Source organism: Siphateles boraxobius, unplaced genomic scaffold (assembly GCF_051911475.1).
Source record: "Siphateles boraxobius isolate OS27281-9 unplaced genomic scaffold, OSU_SipBor_1 70, whole genome shotgun sequence".
NCBI lineage: Eukaryota > Metazoa > Chordata > Actinopteri > Cypriniformes > Leuciscidae > Siphateles > Siphateles boraxobius.
This window is the reverse complement of record NW_027509198.1, coordinates 2,362,501-2,382,166: the sequence shown is the minus strand read 5'-3', so window position 1 is coordinate 2,382,166 and position 19,666 is coordinate 2,362,501. Positions and strand designations below refer to the sequence as shown.

The 19,666-nt window shown below is 41.1% G+C and overlaps 1 protein-coding gene across 1 annotated transcript in view; it reads right to left on the bottom strand.

Annotated features, from left to right (window-relative positions):
• The window catches only part of neurl1b (neuralized E3 ubiquitin protein ligase 1B), a 77,709-nt gene extending 59,288 nt beyond the window's left edge, over nt 1–18,421 (bottom strand). Inside the window, exon 1 of the mRNA XM_077217216.1 lies at nt 18,158–18,421. Coding sequence (XP_077073331.1) covers nt 18,158–18,242 — 85 coding nt within the window. The 5' untranslated portion in view covers nt 18,243–18,421. The remainder of the gene's footprint in view (nt 1–18,157) is intronic.
• Nucleotides 18,422–19,666: the final 1,245 nt, after the last annotated feature.

Sequence of the window (19,666 nt, the reverse complement as noted above, 5' to 3'; positions counted from 1 at the left end):
GTGCAATAAGCCGAAAGTGAACTGAATTCAGCACTCGTGTGATTCGGATGAGTGCAACAGAAAGCGGACTCTCAGTAATGAATTCAGTTCTAAGTCACAGTTTATTGAGCTTTTAATAACTCATCATCAAGAACGTCCCGCTCTTTCTTCTCATTCATCTTTGTTTCTTTGCTGCTCTAACGCGTTTAATCAGTCCTGTGCTGCACGGATATATTTACATACTAAAAACTATGCTAAAATAGCCTAGTATCTCACGCCCCACACTTTGATAACCCCAGGCCAGGACGAACTGATACTGTTTGGCTCCAAAAGCATTCTAATAGATTATTGTAGTCTAAAACCAGGTGTTTCATTGTCCAACCCTTGTAGAAAACCAACTCGCATTGCTAACATCTTAAAATTGTAAAAGTATAGTGATTTTTTGCAACTGCTCTTCTTAAGTGAGTACAGCTAAATACATCTCAGGCTCACAGTAAAAACATGCTGCTACCTACATTTGGTCATAACTTTTATCAAATATGTTCCTATACACACAATTCACTGCAGTTTCCAGCTTCCAGAAATGAACATTAGAGGCAGTAAAACATCAACAACTTGTACTCCACACAAATTAAGATTACAGGGGCAGATTATCGATTAATAAAGACTTAGCATCTCACGGTTCCTTGCACAATACTATGTTATGACCTCAAAACAATACAGCACTGCATTGAGTCCAGTGAAACACAAGACACAATAAAAGAGACTTGTAGAAGCAGCTAAAATGGCATGGTTGCTTCAGAAAATGTGTTTTTGTCTCACGTTTTCTTTTGTTAACACTTATCAGTTGGGTTTAGTGTAGGTTGTACGTTATTTTTCAAGAGGGATAGAGCTGTAACCTGTTAGCACCACTTACTGGACATTCAACAACCACCGTAATAAATCATTGCCAGATTCACGTTCATCAGTTTTGGATAAAACTGAACGCGTGTTTAGAGCCACTCACTGACTATTTGTAAACATACAAGTGGCAACATTAAGTAATTTTGCAGACATGTCACCATATTCTTATTCTTTCCAAACGTTCAAACTCATCTTTTGCATTGATTTTACTGTTCTATCTTATCTTACTTATACAGATGTGTTTTATAGATTGATTTTTAGAGAGCATTTACAGTACTACTTGATTCAAAACAGACAAATACAGCATGTGGCTTTGTGAGAAGCCTTATTCGTAGAACGAGCCTCCTGGAGAGGAGAACACAATGGCTGTGGTGTCCAACAATGGGATCGTGCATGTCAGCGTTACTGTTTTGGCGGTTTCCAAGCACATCAGTGTGGCTCGACTCTCTAACAGCTGAGGCATGAGCAGCAGTGGAAGTCTGGAGATAGCTTGCTTGTTTTCTTGCGATTACATCTGCTTGTTTTGGCACCCTCTTGAAGCGTTCCTCCCTTACACAAAAGTTTTGTGAAGGGGACTTTTTCGAACACAAAAAGGCAGAGGAAGGATCTATTTAGATACAGCGCTCTGTTTTCCCCATTTCAGACCCTTGCTCCAAGTCATGCTAGTCACGTAGATACTGGACTGCTCAGAGGGACTTTTCAACACCAGCTTTTGTATTACTGAAAGGACTAAAATCAGTATATACATGTATATATGGGGACAGTATATACATGTATATATGTCATATAAGCTACATCAAATAACAATTAGAACATTAGGTCCCACTTTATATTAAGTGGCTTAAAGTACTATGTACTTACATCGAAAAATTATTGTGTTCAGGTTGTATTGTAAAACACTTCTGCTGCTATTGAGATGTGATACTGGTATAAGGTTAGGGTCAGGTGTGTGTGATACGGGTAAGGTTAGGGTCAGGTGTGTGTGATACGGGTAAGGTTAGGGTCAGGTGTGTGTTATACGGGTAAGGTTAGGGTCAGGTGTGTGTGATACGGGGAAGGTTAGGGTCAGGTGTGTGTTATACGGGTAAGGTTAGGGTCAGGTGTGTGTTATACGGGTAAGGTTAGGGTCAGGTGTGTGTTATACGGGTAAGGTTAGGGTCAGGTGTGTGTAATACGGGTAAGGTTAGGGTCAGGTGTGTGTGATACGGGTAAGGTTAGGGTCAGGTGTGTGTTATACGGGTAAGGTTAGGGTCAGGTGTGTGTGATACGGGTAAGGTTAGGGTCAGGTGTGTGTGATACGGGTAAGGTTAGGGTCAGGTGTGTGTGATACGGGTAAGGTTAGGGTCAGGTGTGTGTTATACGGGTAAGGTTAGGGTCAGGTGTGTGTGATACTGGTAAGGTTAGGGTCAGGTGTGTGTGATACGGGTAAGGTTAGGGTCAGGTGTGTGTGATACGGGTAAGGTTAGGGTCAGGTGTGTGTGATACGGGTAAGGTTAGGGTCAGGTGTGTGTGATACGGGGAAGGTTAGGGTCAGGTGTGTGTGATACGGGTAAGGTTAGGGTCAGGTGTGTGTTATACGGGTAAGGTTAGGGTCAGGTGTGTGTTATACGGGTAAGGTTAGGGTCAGGTGTGTGTGATACGGGTAAGGTTAGGGTCAGGTGTGTGTGATACGGGGAAGGTTAGGGTCAGGTGTGTGTTATACGGGTAAGGTTAGGGTCAGGTGTGTGTGATACGGGTAAGGTTAGGGTCAGGTGTGTGTGATACGGGTAAGGTTAGGGTCAGGTGTGTGTGATACGGGGAAGGTTAGGGTCAGGTGTGTGTTATACGGGTAAGGTTAGGGTCAGGTGTGTGTTATACGGGTAAGGTTAGGGTCAGGTGTGTGTGATACGGGTAAGGTTAGGGTCAGGTGTGTGTGATACGGGTAAGGTTAGGGTCAGGTGTGTGTGATACGGGTAAAGTTAGGGTCAGGTGTGTGTGATACGGGGAAGGTTAGGGTCAGGTGTGGTGGTATGGGTCGGTTTAAGGGTAAGGTGTAAGGGAAGGGGCAACTGTGTAATTACAAAGAGAATACATACATTAATTACAGCTGTAATTACAAGCAGGTATTTTCCAAATGTAAGTACAATGTAAAAACATGTATGTACACAATAAGTCCATTGTATCAAATTATTAATTTCAATGTAAGTACATAGTACGTAAAGCCACTTAATATAAAGTGGGACCGAACATTATAATAATTGTGTGCTTGGGACATGACATTTAATGGTGAGACTTTTGTTTTTGTAATCAGGCTCTCCAAAATTATATTCAATTTGATTTAGATTTATCGGCCAATATATCGGTGATCAGCTTTCAAATATAAACAATTATCGGTTATTGTATGGGTCAAAATTTTCATATCCGTGAATCACTAGATTTATATAAATAACACCATTATAAAACAGCCAATATACACACACCTGTAGACACAGGTACGCAGAACTAAAATCCGTTTCATTACAGCCCTTAAAAATAACACAATCTTTCATATGTTGAGTTGTTTGATACATTCCTATCTGTTTTTGTTGCTTACACATCTTAATAACATTAATCAGCCCTGCTGCGGTTAAATGGTACAGCGAAGGGATGGCGAAGATTAAAAAGCATTTGGGTAAAAGAAAACACTTGTTATTTTCCAACATCCTACATTTTTTTTATGTTCTTCTTTTGTACTGTTTTGATCTGTCCACCTAAAACACATTTTTGGTGAAAAGGATGAGGATAAAAGAGGAAGGGAGGAGATGCTGTACTTGTATGTAAATGAATGTATGAAATTTTAATTTAATATAACGGCTGTGACGTAGTTAATCTGGTTAATATCTTTTCCCTTTTTTTTGGCTAGTAGAATAGCCAAATTGGCCGGTGAGTGAAAAAGTTAATTTCAAACCCTGACTGTATTACAGTACACGTATGTGAAATATGGAGAGTTAAATAACACAGAGTATTTGGTTGAGGAAAGATCCACCCTGCCATACAGGGAAACTACATGTCATCAACATGTATAAATGTAGGTAGTCCACAGACTGAGAAAAAAACAAAGCAAAACTGCAAAGATGAAAGGCTGAAGGGTGTTAATAGCAGGGTCACAGATTCTTCTGCGTTACGTAATGGCTTCCCCAGCGGACTGGTGAAATGATGAGGGGAAATGAGCCTGTGGTTTCTCAGAGTTTCCGGCCACCTTTTGCTCCTCTGCCCGGGCTCAACATCCGTGCACACATGCCCTTCTTCCCTTCAGCTTTTCCCTGCTCACCATGTGTGGGAAACTCTGGGCCCCTCTCCTCTGATACACGCCAAGGGCTGTGTGCTGGGGCTATTTTAAGAAGCTGTAAATATGGGAACTTCCTCTGTGTTAGGGTATCTCATATCTCAATGGATCGTTTTACACTATTAACAAGCTTCAAGCACAGTAAGCCGACTTACGAACTGGGACGAAGCAGCTGCCCTGAATGATATTAAACGCAACTGTTTTAGTTTAGGTATGTAAGGAGGACAGCTAAAGAACAAATGCACTTTGACAAGAGTGAAGTCTAAGATATAAGACGACGTCAATGTCACGGTTTTGGTTTTGTTTCTTGCACTTGTCATTGTCATGTTTCTGTGTCTTGTCTGATCATTGTTCACAGGTGTCCCTTGTCTAGTAATTAGTCTATTTAAGCCCTCATGTTTGCCCGGTGTCTTTGTCTAGTATTGAATGTTTGTCCAGGTTCTTGGTCCATGCCTTTGTTTTATGTTTGATTATGTATTGAATTAAAGTTGCATTTGGGTTGTCAACCAGCTTGCATCCAGTGATTTGTTACAGTCAACATGAATTTAACCTTATTTACTTAAATCTGTGTTCTTCAGCCTGTATGTCCTAGTGCCTGTCAACATGATCTAAATAAACAGAAACTGACTGCATACTAGGGGTGGGAATCCTTTGGTATCTTACGATTCAATTAAAAATCTCTTCGATATGTGCATAGATTTAATTGTAGTTTACTGTTTTGTGTTACTTTTCTTATTTGACTGCGGTAGACAGTTAAGAAAAAATACTTAAATGTGAACCTTGAAAATTATTTAGTTTTTCTTCCCATTTTAGTCAACCCAATATTATAAAACAAATGCCCTGTAAGCTGACTGCAGTTATTACACAAAGTCTGCAATAAAGCAAGGCAGGCAATTTTATTTTAGATTTGCTATTAAAAATAGGAACGAAGCAAATCAAACAATAGGACAAATACAATAAAAAAATATACAACGTTTTTTCTGGTACTGTAGAATAGGTTTATTTAACATGTAGTAAGAAATACTACCGAAACTGAATAATCAAATGTAAAAATAAAACACTGTATAGTCTTCACTGTATGAATTAAATATAAATCTATTCATACTAAAGATAAAAAAGTGATTCCGTCAAAAGCAGCGAGTGTTTTCTTTAGGGCTGCAACTAACGATTATTTTGATAATCGATTAATCGGACGATTATTTTTCGATTAATCGATTAATCGGATAGAAATTAAATTAGATTTTTTTTTTATTATAACTAAATAAAACCGTAAATCAGGGTATTTATGTGTAAAAGTGTACTTTAAAAAGTGCAAAAGCCACACATTGAGTTTTACTAATATCAACATTTGCATTGTTTTTAATGATAATTGCTGATGGCAAGTTGACAAACATGATTATTGTTAAAAAAATGATATCCAACATATTATGTTTTAACACAATTTTTGTTAAAACAAATTTACACAGACATGTTGTTCAGATGTGAATATCTGAACTAAAAACAAACTAAAAACATCTAAAATATATAATTCATTTAATTTTTATTTAAAATTAATTATATATAAGGAATATAAGGATAAAGAATATAATATATATTATATATATAATATATAAAAGAATATAATATAAGGATAAATTGATTAAATAAATATAGAAAGACTGAAAACAATTGTGTGAACATAGAGCCGCAGTAGATCGCGTTTGAAAAACAATTAAAACTTAGTAGACAAATGCTATAAAAAGAGAACGGAATGGAGGTAACGTTACCCAGCAAGCTAACAGGCTTGAGTAAAGGACAGGAGAAATTATGCATTAGTGCACAAGCATTCGCTGAAAACCACTGAGTACAGTGACTAAAAAACAATATTTTACTGCTGCTGTTATTAACTGCCCTTATATTTAGTGCTTCGCTTTGTAAACACCGTTTTAATTTAACCTATTTCTGCGGTAGCGCTATTTTAATCCATCACTTACGTTGCGAGCGAACTGATTGCGCAACCTGATGCTCGAGACAAAATACAGACATCCCAAGATCCCGGAAGTCCCGGGAGTCTCCCGCATATTGATTGCGGCTCCCTGATGCCCGCGAATTAGTTCAAACTCCCGAAATCTAGAGCGCGCAAGCAAGAGCGCGCATGCGAGACATAAGAGACTGCTCCAAACCGTGTAGTGCGCGCGCTCGGCAGAGCGCCTGAGGGAGAGAGACCTTGCGTGTGTGTGCGTACCAGTAAACGCTCCCCGTGACGTAAGCAGACCAACTAATCGATAATGACATTCGTTGACACGATTCAGCGTGTGAAACCCGGGGGAGGGGTTCTAGCAGAACAATCACAGCGCTTGCGGTTCGAGTAGAATTGACGCCTTGTTGCATTTTTTGTGCACGTCAGGGTATGTCGTAAGCCACACGCGCCACACACAGCCTACAACGTAGCTACGCCGTGAGTTTGACGCAGAAGTATAAATGGGCTTTATTGTAATTAACATCAATAACTTTGAGTAGTACTGCAAAGTTAAAGAAGAGAAACACTTTCAATTTTTCAAAAATCAATTTTTGACATTTGTGAATCGATGTAATTCGGTAGAAGATAGAATTGACCTATGGCTAAGCCACACCCCCAAACGCGATGAACCAATCACAGTGCGCATAGCTATCCCATACACTCGGACATTCTCTGCTTCCTCGTCCATTGAAATGCATTGCAGTTAGTCAGGTTTCATTCGTTTTTATATGATTTTTCTGGTCCTTTTAAGTTTAAAATGGTCAAACGGTGTGCATGGAGTACATGCAACTCCCACACTAGGTATCCCGAGAGGCTGGGCGACGGTGTGTATTTTTTACCCTTTCAAAAGCCACATCTCAACCGAGATAATTGTCTGGATTAAGTTATGGTAGACCACAACACCAACTAAACGTGGATAAATTAAAAAAGGATGTCTACATCTGTTCTAAGATAAGTTAACAACTTATTTGAACGTTATCTTTAACATCTCTAGCGTAACGTTAGCCTAACATTAGAAAACGTTAAAGTTAGCTTCTAGCTGCGTTGTACATCATGTCACTTAGCTTCATTAACGTATCTGTAAATAACCGAGATAACAAAAGTTAGCAATGTTGTGCTGAATGATTCATGTAAATACTGTAGCACCAAACTAACGGAGAGGTACTCTTGGTAAAGATGGTAAAAAGGCTACTCCTGAAAACGTATGCAACTTAGACCTGTACATATTTAATTTGATCATCATGAACCATTATTTACATATTAAAGCACAATATTTTAGAAAACTTTTTACCAAAATATATATAATCTTTCTGTCTCCAAAAATCATCAATTGCCTCCTGTGAAATGTCTCCTGCTGTGACAGCTGCCACAGCGCCTATCACCGAATGTTGACTGTTTGTCCGAGTGAGTGGAGGGGGCGTGGCTTAGCCATAGGTCAATTGCGATTCATATATATGAATCGTTTTTTTCCCCGCACCCCTACTGCATACCATTATTATTATTCAGGTTTGACTCCAATCTAGTATAAAACATCCACTTGTTTCACTCAAAATCCAATCTATTCCCGATGGTAAATATCCAACATTTTTTCTTGTTAATGTCCTGTTAAACAGAAATAAAATAAGCTGTTTATGCCATGTTATGTTGACTTAAAAAAAAAAGTCTTGGTTAAACGCAATAATCTTCATTAAGAATAAAATATGATAGTACTTTTTATGAACATTGTAAAAAGTGTTTTCCTTTATTCTTTACTGAATAGAGAGGTCACCGGACTCTTTTACTGTTGTTTTAAATAAATAAATAGGCCTTCTGACTAAATGCTTATGACATATCACAAATCCACTATCTCACTCTCACTGGATATCAACAAGTTACATCCCTGTGCATTTGCCATACGGTCTGGTCTGCTGAACTTTATAAATCATCAAGCTTGAAATCAACAACACTTCTATTTCCTTTGCCCCTGCAAATCGCAGTCAGTGTGAACGTCCCCTTTCATAGTCACTTTCCTGTTTGGAACTGAAAAGAAAATTGCTGATGTTTTCTGAATGGGTGGAGTTAAATCTTTGTAAGGTCAGTAGTGCATGTGCTGGTTCATTATTAGCATCGATGCTTCCATGAAGAAGCTTTAAAATCCAAGGTACCTTTCAATTGCACAAAAGATTCTTTATAGTGGAAAAAGGTTCTTTAGATTTTTATAATGTTCTCCACACTAAGAAAAAAAATTCTTCTAAGAAAGTCACTCCAGAAAAACGTGATTATGCGATCGCATGATTTAGTGCATAATCAGCCAAAGTCCGCATATTCATGCGGGGGCCGCATTTTTTCAAATACACCGCACTTTCACCACATAAATTGCAGATTTCCGCGCAAAATATGCGGGGCTTGCATGATTTCATAATCCCCGCATTTTCGTTGCAAAAAAAGACACATATCTTAGCAGAAAGTTGAAAGATGTTGCGTTTACTTCACACAAGAGCAGCCATTTCCCCCTGTTGCCATGGGAACGTTATGAAGTGACGTAATTACGCGACACGAACATCATCGAAAAGCTGCAAACCCCGCGACGAAGCCATGATGAAGCCCGCAAATCATCAGTCTCATTCACTTTACAGTTGTAAGATTGCACTTTTTTGTTACCAGTGGGTTAAATCATACTAGTTTCAAAAACCTTACAGTTGTAAGTATATTAGTAGTATGTAAATTTACGTTACAGTAAGAGATTGCACTTTGTGCATGGGAAGCACTTATTTTAACAGAAGATGTCTGTTTTGTATAGCTACCTCTTCAAAACAGGAAGCACACATTTTATTTTTTTATATTTTATTTTTTATAGCCTATTTTATTTTATTTTTTTATTTTTTATTTATTCATTTTTACAGAAGATGTAGCATATTCATTTTGTACAACTACAAAACTTGTTTGACTCAATGTTTTGTAAGTTTGTGTTTAACACCATGTGTTTATTAAGGTCTGAAATAAAAAAAGATGAGAACTTAAATATTCTCAGCACTTTCTGTGATGTAGTATGCTTGTGTCACAGTGTCTGGTTTGTGTTCACTGGGTTGTCACTAGAGGTCCTCGTTCTCACGGTGTCTTTCACGTTTGACTTCATTCTGTCTGTCACTCATCAGTTCATTGCACTCAGCTGTTTCCCATCACCTTTTTAGTTCTGTGTGTATATATACCCTGTCTGTTTTAGTGTTTATCACGGAGTCGTCACATATTGTCACCACACTTCTGAGGTCTGTCTTTCTAGTCTGTTTCTTGTTTTTGTTTCTTGTTGTTTTGTATTTTGGATTGATTATATGGACTTTGACCCTTGCCTGGATGACTACGATTTGGAACAGTCTGTTCCTGAGCTGGTGTCTGTTCCCAAGCCAGTGTCTGTTCCCGAGCCGGTGTCTGTTCCTGAGCCGGTGTCTGTTCCCGAGCCGGTGTCTGTTGCTGTTCCCGAGCCGGTTTCTGTTCCCGAGCCGGTGTCTGTTGCTGAGCTGGTGTCTGTTCCCAAGCCGGTGTCTGTTCCCGAGCCGGTGTCTGTTCCTGAGCCGGTGTCTGTTCCCGAGCCGGTGTCTGTTGCTGAGCTGGTGTCTGTTCCCAAGCCGGTGTCTGTTCCCGAGCCGGTGTCTGTTCCTGAGCCGGTGTCTGTTCCCGAGCCGGTGTCTGTTGCTGTTCCCGAGCCGGTTTCTGTTGCTGTTCCCGAGCCGGTGTCTGTTCCTGAGCCGGTGTCTGTTCCCGAGCCGGTGTCTGTTCCCGAGCTGGTGTCTGTTCCCAAGCCGGTGTCTGTTCCCAAGCCGGTGTCTGTTCCCGAGCCGGTGTCTGTTCCTGAGCCGGTGTCTGTTCCCGAGCCGGTGTCTGTTGCTGTTCCCGAGCCGGTGTCTGTTCCCGAGCCGGTGTCTGTTCCCGAGCCGGTGTCTGCTGCTGTTCCCGAGCCGGTGTCTGTTCCCGTTCCCGAGCCGGTGTCTGTTCCCGAGCCGGTGTCTGTTGCCGTTCCCGAGCCGGTGTCTGTTGCCGTTCCCGAGCCGGTGTCTGTTGCCGTTCCCGAGCCGGTGTCTGTTGCCGTTCCCGAGCCGGTGTCTGTTGCCGTTCCCGAGCCGGTGTCTGTTGCCGTTCCCGAGCCGGTGTCTGTTGCCGTTCCCGAGCCGGTGTCTGTTGCCGTTCCCGAGCCGGTGTCTGTTGCCGTTCCCGAGCCGGTGTCTGTTGCCGTTCCCGAGCCGGTGTCTGTTGCCGGTGTCTGTTGCTGTTCCCGAGCCGGTGTCTGTTCCCGAGCCGGTGTCTGTTCCCGAGCCGGTGTCTGTTCCCGAGCCGGTGTCTGTTCCCGAGCCGGTGTCTGTTCCCGAGCCGGTGTCTGTTCCCGTTCCCGAGCCGGTGTCTGTTCCCGTTCCCGAGCCGGTGTCTGTTGCCGTTCCCGAGCCGGTGTCTGTTGCCGTTCCCGAGCCGGTGTCTGTTGCCGTTCCCGAGCCGGTGTCTGTTGCCGTTTCCGAGCCGGTGTCTGTTGCCGTTCCCGAGCCGGTGTCTGTTGCCGTTCCCGAGCCGGTGTCTGTTGCCGTTCCAGAGCCGGTGTCTGTTGCCGTTCCAGAGCCGGTGTCTGTGTCTGTTGCCGTTCCAGAGCCGGTGTCTGTTGCCGTTCCCGAGCCGGTGTCTGTTGCTGTTCCCGAGCCGTTGTCTGTTGCTGTTCCCGAGCCGGTGTCTGTTCCTATGCCGTGGCCGCCCGAAGGGTCTTCGCCGCCCAGGCCGCCCGATGGACTGTCTGCTTCGCCCAGGCCGCCCGATGGACTGTCTGCTTCGCCCAGGTCACCCGAAGGGTCTTCGCCGCCCAGGCCGCCCGATGGACTGTCTGCTTCGCCCAGGCCGCCCGATGGACTGTCTGCTTCGCCCAGGCCGGCCGATGGACTGTCTGCTTCGCCCAGGCCGGCCGATGGACTGTCTGCTTCGCCCTGGCCGCCCGATGGACTGTCTGCTTCGCCCAGGCCGGCCGATGGACTGTCTGCTTCGCCCAGGCCGCCCGATGGACTGTCTGCTTCGCCCAGGCCGCCCGATGGACTGTCTGCTTCGCCCAGGCCGCCCGATGGACTGTCTGCTTCGCCCAGGCCGCCCGATGGACTGTCTGCTTCGCCCAGGCCGCCCGATGGACTGTCTGCTTCGCCCAGGCCGCCCGATGGACTGTCTGCTTCGCCCAGGCCACCCGATGGACTGTCTGCTTCGCCCAGGCCGCCCGATGGACTGTCTGCTTCGCCCAGGCCGCCCGATGGACTGTCTGCTTCGCCCAGGCCGCCCGATGGACTGTCTGCTTCGCCCAGGCCGCCGGCTAAACCATCACCCCCTGTTTCTGTTCACTTCCATGGACCTGGCCCCCCATCCCTCCCCCTGATCCTCCACCGTTCCACCTCCCTCCTGGACTCTTGTTTTGTTTGTTTTTGTGGGTCTTGGAGCGTCTGGTAGCCGCTCCGTAGAAGGGGGGTTATGTCACAGTGTCTGGTTTGTGTTCCCTGGGTTGACACTAGAGGTCCTCGTTCTCACGGTGTCTTTCACGTTTGACTTCATTTCCCAGCAGTCTGTCTGTCACTCATCAGTTCATTGCACACAGCTGTTTCCCATCACCTTGTTAGTTCTGTGTATATATACCCTGTCTGTTTTAGTGTTTATCACGGAGTCGTCACATATTGTCACCACACTTCTGAGGTCTGTCTTTCTAGTCTGTTTCTTGTTTTTGTTTCTTGTTGTTTTGTATTTTGGATTGATTATATGGACTTTGACCCTTGCCTGGATGACTACGATTTGGATTATACTTAATAAAACCCACTGCATTTGGATCTACTGTTTCCCGTGTGTGCCCGTGACAGCTTGCTTATCAAAGAAAGTAATAAGTAATGACCCTTACATTACGGTAGTAGCCTAGTGAGAACAGGGTGTTGGGGAATCACTTTTTTTTCATCAAACCACAATTTTTGCAAGTTCCCGCAGTTTTTGCAAGTTCCCGCAATTTCATCGCATAAAATTGCATAGATATCCCGCATATTCCATCGCATTTTTTAAGAAAACGTGCCGCATAATCAAGGATTTTTGCCCGCAACAATCACAAAAAAACTGAATTTTTTTGGAAGGACTGACTGGTCATTGAAAGGTTCTTTGAGGAAACAAAAATGGTTCTTCTATGGCACTTCTGTGAAAACCCCCTCTTTTGATACCATTATTTTTAAGATTGTAGAGAGGCTCTTCGTCTTAAAATATATATAGCCTATATATATATATGAAATGAAATAATTATTATGTGCCGCTAATGCATTGTTTTCTCTTGTGTGCACATTTGTGCTGTCTACAACACTGCCTGTTCTTTAACACTCACTGTATGACACTCTCATGACCCCAGTTCTAGGATGTGTTAATCCTCACTAAACTAGGTGTCTGTTTGCTTGGCGGTCATACAATAGCTGCTACAAACCAGACCACTACAAAACATGACCGTTAAAGGATAGCTGGCCAAGGTCTTGGATGATTCATCTGTTTGAAGAATTCAAATATATATCCTCCCTTAAGGTATACAATAAATCCGTAACCCTTTTAAACAGTTTTATTTTTCAACAACGTTTTTTGTGCAGTTGGCTGGCAGGCCTGTGACTCAGTGTATGAGGGAATGCAGACAAACTAATCATCTGACTTGGAGCTAAGAGCCTTAAACAATCTATGTTCAAAGTCATTGCTCGGTTGAAAAAAAAAAAAGAAACAAAGTAAATGCATGTTAGCACACTGCAGCTGTGGCTGTCAAAAGGTAATGTTTCACTTTAAATGGTGTCTAGTTGGAGTTCAAGTAAACAGGATAGTATTTTATAATATGTGTAAGCCAAAGGCTACAAAAAAGTTGCATTAGTTGTCAACTATTTAAAGGGAAGGACACTAAAAAGATGTCTTAAAGAAAAGGGTTCAAAATGAACCAATAACAAGGTTCAGCAAATCCCCCTGTGGTGAAAATCCAGCTTTTAATGTTGTTTATATGTCTATGTGGTGTTTTTAATATGCTTTAAGACAAACCATGTGTAAATTCATAAGTTGACAGCATTGCTGAGTATTTTCTCCTTAAATCTGCAGTGAACCAAAGACAGTCTCAAAAACACGGTTTGAAATCGCTGGTGTTTCTGACGTCACAAACTACCTTGTAACCAATCAGATCAACGTGTGATCGTCAACGAGTGGATCTCTGAGTGAGTGAGTGAGTGGAGGCGGGGCTCATTTGCATATTCATAGAACCGTGCATACTAAATGAGGCAAGGGTGTCGAATTACATTCAAGATATTTTAATCATGAAAACTTTTTTTCAAGGAAAAAACATTTAAATGTAATTTTGGTGATCAAAGATGAGTTTTGAAGGGATACAATTGTTGCCTACAGGGGGACTTTAATAGTTGCTAATAGCTACATAAATACAATATTTTGTAATTGTTGTTCTAATTACATCTCACAGAAATGAAGAGTTTATAATTCAGTCAGTTTGAGATTTCAGCTGCCATCTGGTGGTAAGATTGTGTCATCAAGTCCAAACTGTCCTCTATTGTAGTTTCAAAAACATAAAGCCGGGACTGCCAGATATGACAGCACTATTCACACCCACTTTCTTAATGCTAAATCTCCAATAATCTTTCTTAATTTGTCTTGAAAGATTATCCCATTTAATGCAATCTTGTATAAAGTTAAGTGAAATGGATCAAATGTTTCTCAGATCCCTCATTTCCTCATATTCTGCAAATACTTGTTCCCTCCCTACTGTTCTCATCAAGGTCCTGGGAAAGCCACAACCTTGCCAACTCTGCATATCTCTGAAGCCTCTCTCATCGGGGGAGTGACACTTCCTGTTGGAGTCTGAAAACCTCTGGAACAGTGTCCCCTCTCATGGTGTTCCCAAAATTTTTTATAAATATTAACCAAAACAACATATTTTGACAGTATTATAAAGGCGGCACCAATAGACACCGACCAACTGCGACAGACCCTTCGTCTGGTTTTGTCGGATCAGTGCGTTTCCCCTGTCGAGTCTGTTGCTGTTGGTCGGCACACGCGTTTATCGGGTCGAGGAATGTCTGAGAAGTGTTGAACTGTAATCTGGTGATCGTTTGTGTTGGTCGACGTCTGTTGGTGCAGTGGGAATTTGCTTAAAAACATGTTCTTCAAATTAAAGGAGTTTGGTTAAGAAATATGTCATGTCACAGAGCAATTCTAGGGCAGAAAATAAATTCATCTAATGTTATTTTTCCCACTACTAGCCTAAATGTGTTCTTAGGTCCACTTTTGCAGTCCTCGATTTTGTAGATTTATAATAAATGATATATAATTAATTTTATAAATTAGTAATATAATTCAAACCAAAGTGCTGTTGCACCAATATTCAGACCAACACACAGTTGTGTAATATTGCTTTATACAACAGTTTATATTTATTATACAGTTTATAATAATTAAACAAGAAGTTAATCCAGAATTACTTATATTTTACACAATTTATGCTGCCTTCACCTGCTATCTGAATTATTGTAAATACGTGTTACCTATTTGGAAATTAGACGAGATGCTCTCTCAAGTTGTATTTAATGCTGGGACTCTCTTTTTTTTAATCTTTTTGATTTTGATACCAGAGCCATAAACTTAAAACATGGCGATCGATCGGTGTTACTGCTGTTCTTTACTCGTTTTTCCTACAACAGCTACATCGCCTTTTCTTGTCATTAAAGTAGCACATATTTACATATATTAATAATCATCTGAACCCTGTACTTGACCGAAATTCCAGAATCGAGCCAGCAAGCTGAATATCTAGATAACTTAAAGGTGGTGAATGTTCATATGGTTTTCAACGAATGAGACGCTACATTTTATTCAAAATATTTAATATATTACAAATTTAAAAAGCTATCTTCAATATATTTATGTTTCAATAAGATTTCCCCGAGAAATAGGCAAGAATAAACCTGGTGTCCTTCATGATTCAGTTTCAGACAACAATGCACTTGACGTGAACACAACGAGCTGTTAATCGCGACTTCAGAAGCGGGAAAGTAGGACATTAAGACATAGGACAACCTACTATTTACCACTATTTTGGGTTCAACAACAAAAAGCAAATCAACCACTGTTTTCGAGCAACGCACGTAGCATAATTCAAATGATTCGGTCAACGAATTGAGTGAATAATTCAATCACTCACTTAAAAACCATAGCCTACTTATTAATTACTCATAAAGACAGTATCTTGTCGCCACCTACTGGCATAACGATGTACCATATCTGGAATGCTGTATTAACCAATCAGCAGCTATGGCAGAAATTAGCAGGGCCGGCCCGAGGCATAAGCGAACCAAGCGACAAGAAAATTCTGATTTCATGATCAATATACCTGCCAACAACTGCTGCTGTGTCTGCCAGCGTTTAAGTCATGCGCATAATCTAGACACCTCGCGAGTGCATAGACAATTCGTGCGCAACTGTGCATAGTCACGGTATCGGTTTAAGTTGGAGAAAATAGCCGCAGGGGAACTTAACCTTCTAGGTGTAAGGGTAGCAGTTTGAATAAATAATAAACATAGCAGTTTGAACTCTTCTCCACTTTATTATACCACAGATCAGGGGCCGTATTCACAAAGAATTTTAAGGCTAAAAGTAGCTCCTAACTGGCGAATTTAGGAGCAACTCCTAAAAATAATGGGCGTGTCACTCCTAACTTTAGGACTCCTCATTTCTTTCACTAAGAGTAATTCACGAAGCATTTTAGCCCTAAAAGTAGCACCAAAGTCTGGGACAGCTTAAAAGAAGTCGGGAGGACTCCTAACTCACTAAGACCTATTCACAAAGGATTGTAGCGCATACCACCGCCTCTACTGCATTGATCTGCAAACAAATCCTCTCCCATGTCTCACGCTTAGTTTTACTTGATATCCCAGTGTCGAATTTCCCTTTTATTTTTTATTTTTTTTCAGCACCAACTGGGCCAGTTTTCCAGCACTAACTGATCCTGCGTCCAGTTGGGCTTTCTTTTCCGTTTTGGCGAGTTCATAATCCACCGTCATTCAACTATTACATTACTTCAATAGGAGCAACATTTCCTTGCTTTAAGTAGTCTATTTAGGCTATGGAAGCTTGTTTCCGTCACAGAATGAAAAATAAATAAGGTAATTGCGACTTTTCATCTCACAATTGCGACTTTATTTCTAACAATTCTGACTTCATATCTCGCAATTGTGAGATAAAAAGTTGCAATTATTTTTTATTTTTTTTATTCAGTGGCGGAAACAAGCTTCCATACTGATAGGATGTCAATTAACCAAGCAAGTGTTAATGCAAGTGTCATTTTTCATTATTAGGCAAGTGGCGGTTTCATTAGGGTATTAGGCTATCTTAATTTAATTTAATTTAATTCACCACTTTTCTCTCTCTCTCTGCCTTTTTAGAATTACACTTCACTGGGGCCTGCACAAGCATGTCATTATATATGCATTTCGATGACATTACTATTATTATTTTGTGTAGGACACAGACATATTTAGATGTCGTAATTCCATGATTTGTTGTGTCTGTGTTATGTTCCGCATGATGGCCCTGTCATCTAACAACCAATCACCGTGATCATTGCGAGGAAACTCGTGCATGAGAATTGACGTCATCCATAGCAACGAAGAATCACTCTTAGTTTAGGAGTTGTCATTTTTCCTTAGAGTAGGTCTGAAAGGCGTTGTGAATAACTTTTAAGAGAAAACTCCTAGCTAAAGTATGTTAGTGTGATTTAGGACTACTCCTAGTGGTAAAATTAAATTCTTTGTGAATACTGCCCCAGACCACTAAAGGCTGATTTATACTTCTGCGTCGGACCTACGCCGGAGCCCCTACGCTATACACTACGCATTGGTTTTCATTTATACTTCTGCGTCGTTGTCCGCGTTGACGCGCAATTACACATGCAAAGGGAACATGTGAAACCCGAGGGAGGGGTTCTAGTAGACCAATCATAGCGCTTGCGTCCGCGTAGAATTGACGCGTTGTTACATTTTTGGAGAGGTGCACGTCAGGGTACACCGAAGGGTATGCGTGCTACGCACAGCCTACGGCGTAGCTACGGCATAAGTTCGACGCAGAAGTATAAATTGGGCTTAACTCCAAAAACCCGCGACACTCCAGTACCAACTGCGCACGAGCCATTCCTATCTACGGCAAGCCCCGAGGGGAAAATAGATTGCATTCTGATTTCTCAGTTTTGACATTATTTTAGCAAATAATTTATTTTATATGTTTTGAGACAGTTTGTTTTAAGAAGTTTCAAAGAGTTAGTAAAAGAGTAAAGTAAAAGTTAAAACTTTTTTAGGAGGCATCTATTTTTTAAGTATTTATTTTGTATTAATACATAACCTCACTGTATTCATTTATAATGTATATCATTATTGCGTGACATTTGTGTCAATAATCGTCAAGCACAGGTGACTTCGCGTAGTGGGAGGGGGCCCCCAAATCAAATTCTGCTTAGGGCCCCCAAAAGGCTCGGACCGGCTCTGGGAATTAGGCTGTTTTTTTTTCTTCTTCTTGGTTTGAAATGATAAACCAATATCCATCTTGTTTTGCAATGCAGATTTTCTTTGAATGTGTGAGACTTCAGATTCATTAGCAACTACAGTTAAGTTACTAGAAGAAAAAAAGTGGAGAAAACTAAAACGATGTATTTAATTTAATTTGCAACACTTTGTGGTTGTAAACCGTTGGTGGAACATGTTCATTGGTTGGTTGTGTGATGAATGACACCTGTGTATTGTGGGGAACTGACGTCATACATCCAAGCTCACCTTGGTCATTGCAAAAACGGCTCAGAAAAGTGTATTTCTGAGGAAAGCTATAGAAACATTTTGCTTTGATATTTTTATCTAATGACATTTAGACATTTTTAACTGTTCAAATACTTCATAATTAGTAATATATATTATTAAAGAATAAGCTAAACTCACCTTGTTCCCTGCAGCTTTGCCACTGAACTCTTGCCTCGAGTGTCCCTTGAAATGTAAACACGGCGGAAGATCCGTTATTCCCCATCGAAACAACAGTTTGTGAATCTAATACATCTAACTCGGACCGAAAAGTCGTCACTGTCCTGTGTCCGGGCGGGCTGCGGTGGAGTCTGGTGCTGCTACTGTGAGGGGAAACTGAAAACCCCGCCTAAATTCAGTTTGAAATCTAAAAACATCTTACACGTGCTTGTGTGTATCTCTCGCGCTCTGTCCAATCGCTGTGCTCGTGAACGCCCCAACGGTCCTGGCTGCCGGCGCGCCCCCCGCGACATCGCATCGCTTCAGTATCAGAAATGGAAAGTGCTGTATTCCAAATATCAGGTCATTTCTATCCCAATCATGCGACAAACAATAGTAATTTTGCTTAGACCGGACCTCAAGACGGTTTAAATCTGATAGACTACAATCATGAATATTTAGTCGCTTGTTGTTCTCCTCCAAGAAGGTTTATTGGTATACATTTATTTTAAATGCAGGGATTCATGGTTAATTATCTCTGTTTTTATTAAAATTATATAAGTTGAATAAAAATGACAGAACAATTTAGTAAAGAAACGTTTTAGGTCTTTATACGTAAAACAAATTGCAGGGTTGCAGATCTGCCATACAAATCTAGCCCAGTGGCTAATCTAAAATTGTAGTATGACCCTCGGGATGCCCCGTACCTGGGGCAGTAGAAATGTATCGGTGTGTTGTCATGGAAACAGTTCAGTAAATATGCCAGCAGGCTAAAGACCATACCGTTGTCTGTTCATTTATAGTACAAATTACGATTAATTTATAAAAATGTTATCCTTTAATTAATTGTGGTGTAGCAACGACATTTGATGTCTTAAAAGGGAAACGTGAGAAAAACAGATTATTTGTTAAATATCAAATATACAAATAGCCCACGTGTTTAGTCATAATGGGAAGCAGAAAAGCAGGATAAAGTATATCGCCAGAGGGCGCTCTCTAATAATTCTTGAACATCTTTGGTTTAACTTTATAAAAGTACGTTTGTTTCCTTTAATGTACCATCATTAACAAGCATGCCCTGATAATAAGATTATTGTCCATTTTTATATTTAACAGTTATATAAAGTATATTAAAGCAATGAAACTTAAGACTGGAGAATATACACAAATGCCAGAATATCTCATCTCAAACCCTGGACTGTGTAAAATGCCACCCATTCCTTCACTCGTCTGTGTCTTACAAACACAGAAGATAATTATTTAATCCAACAAGCCTTTACAAAGGCCTAAATGTTGACCTTTTGTTGAGTTATAAAAATTATGATGATATTATTATGATAAATGTCCATGTTTTCAAGCTTTTAAAGTCTTTTAAGATCTTGCTCACCCTGCCTGTATTGATTGTATATGAAAATGAATCCCTGTGACGTCAGAGCAGCGGCTCAAGCTCTTTATTATGACACACACACACGCACACACACACACACACAC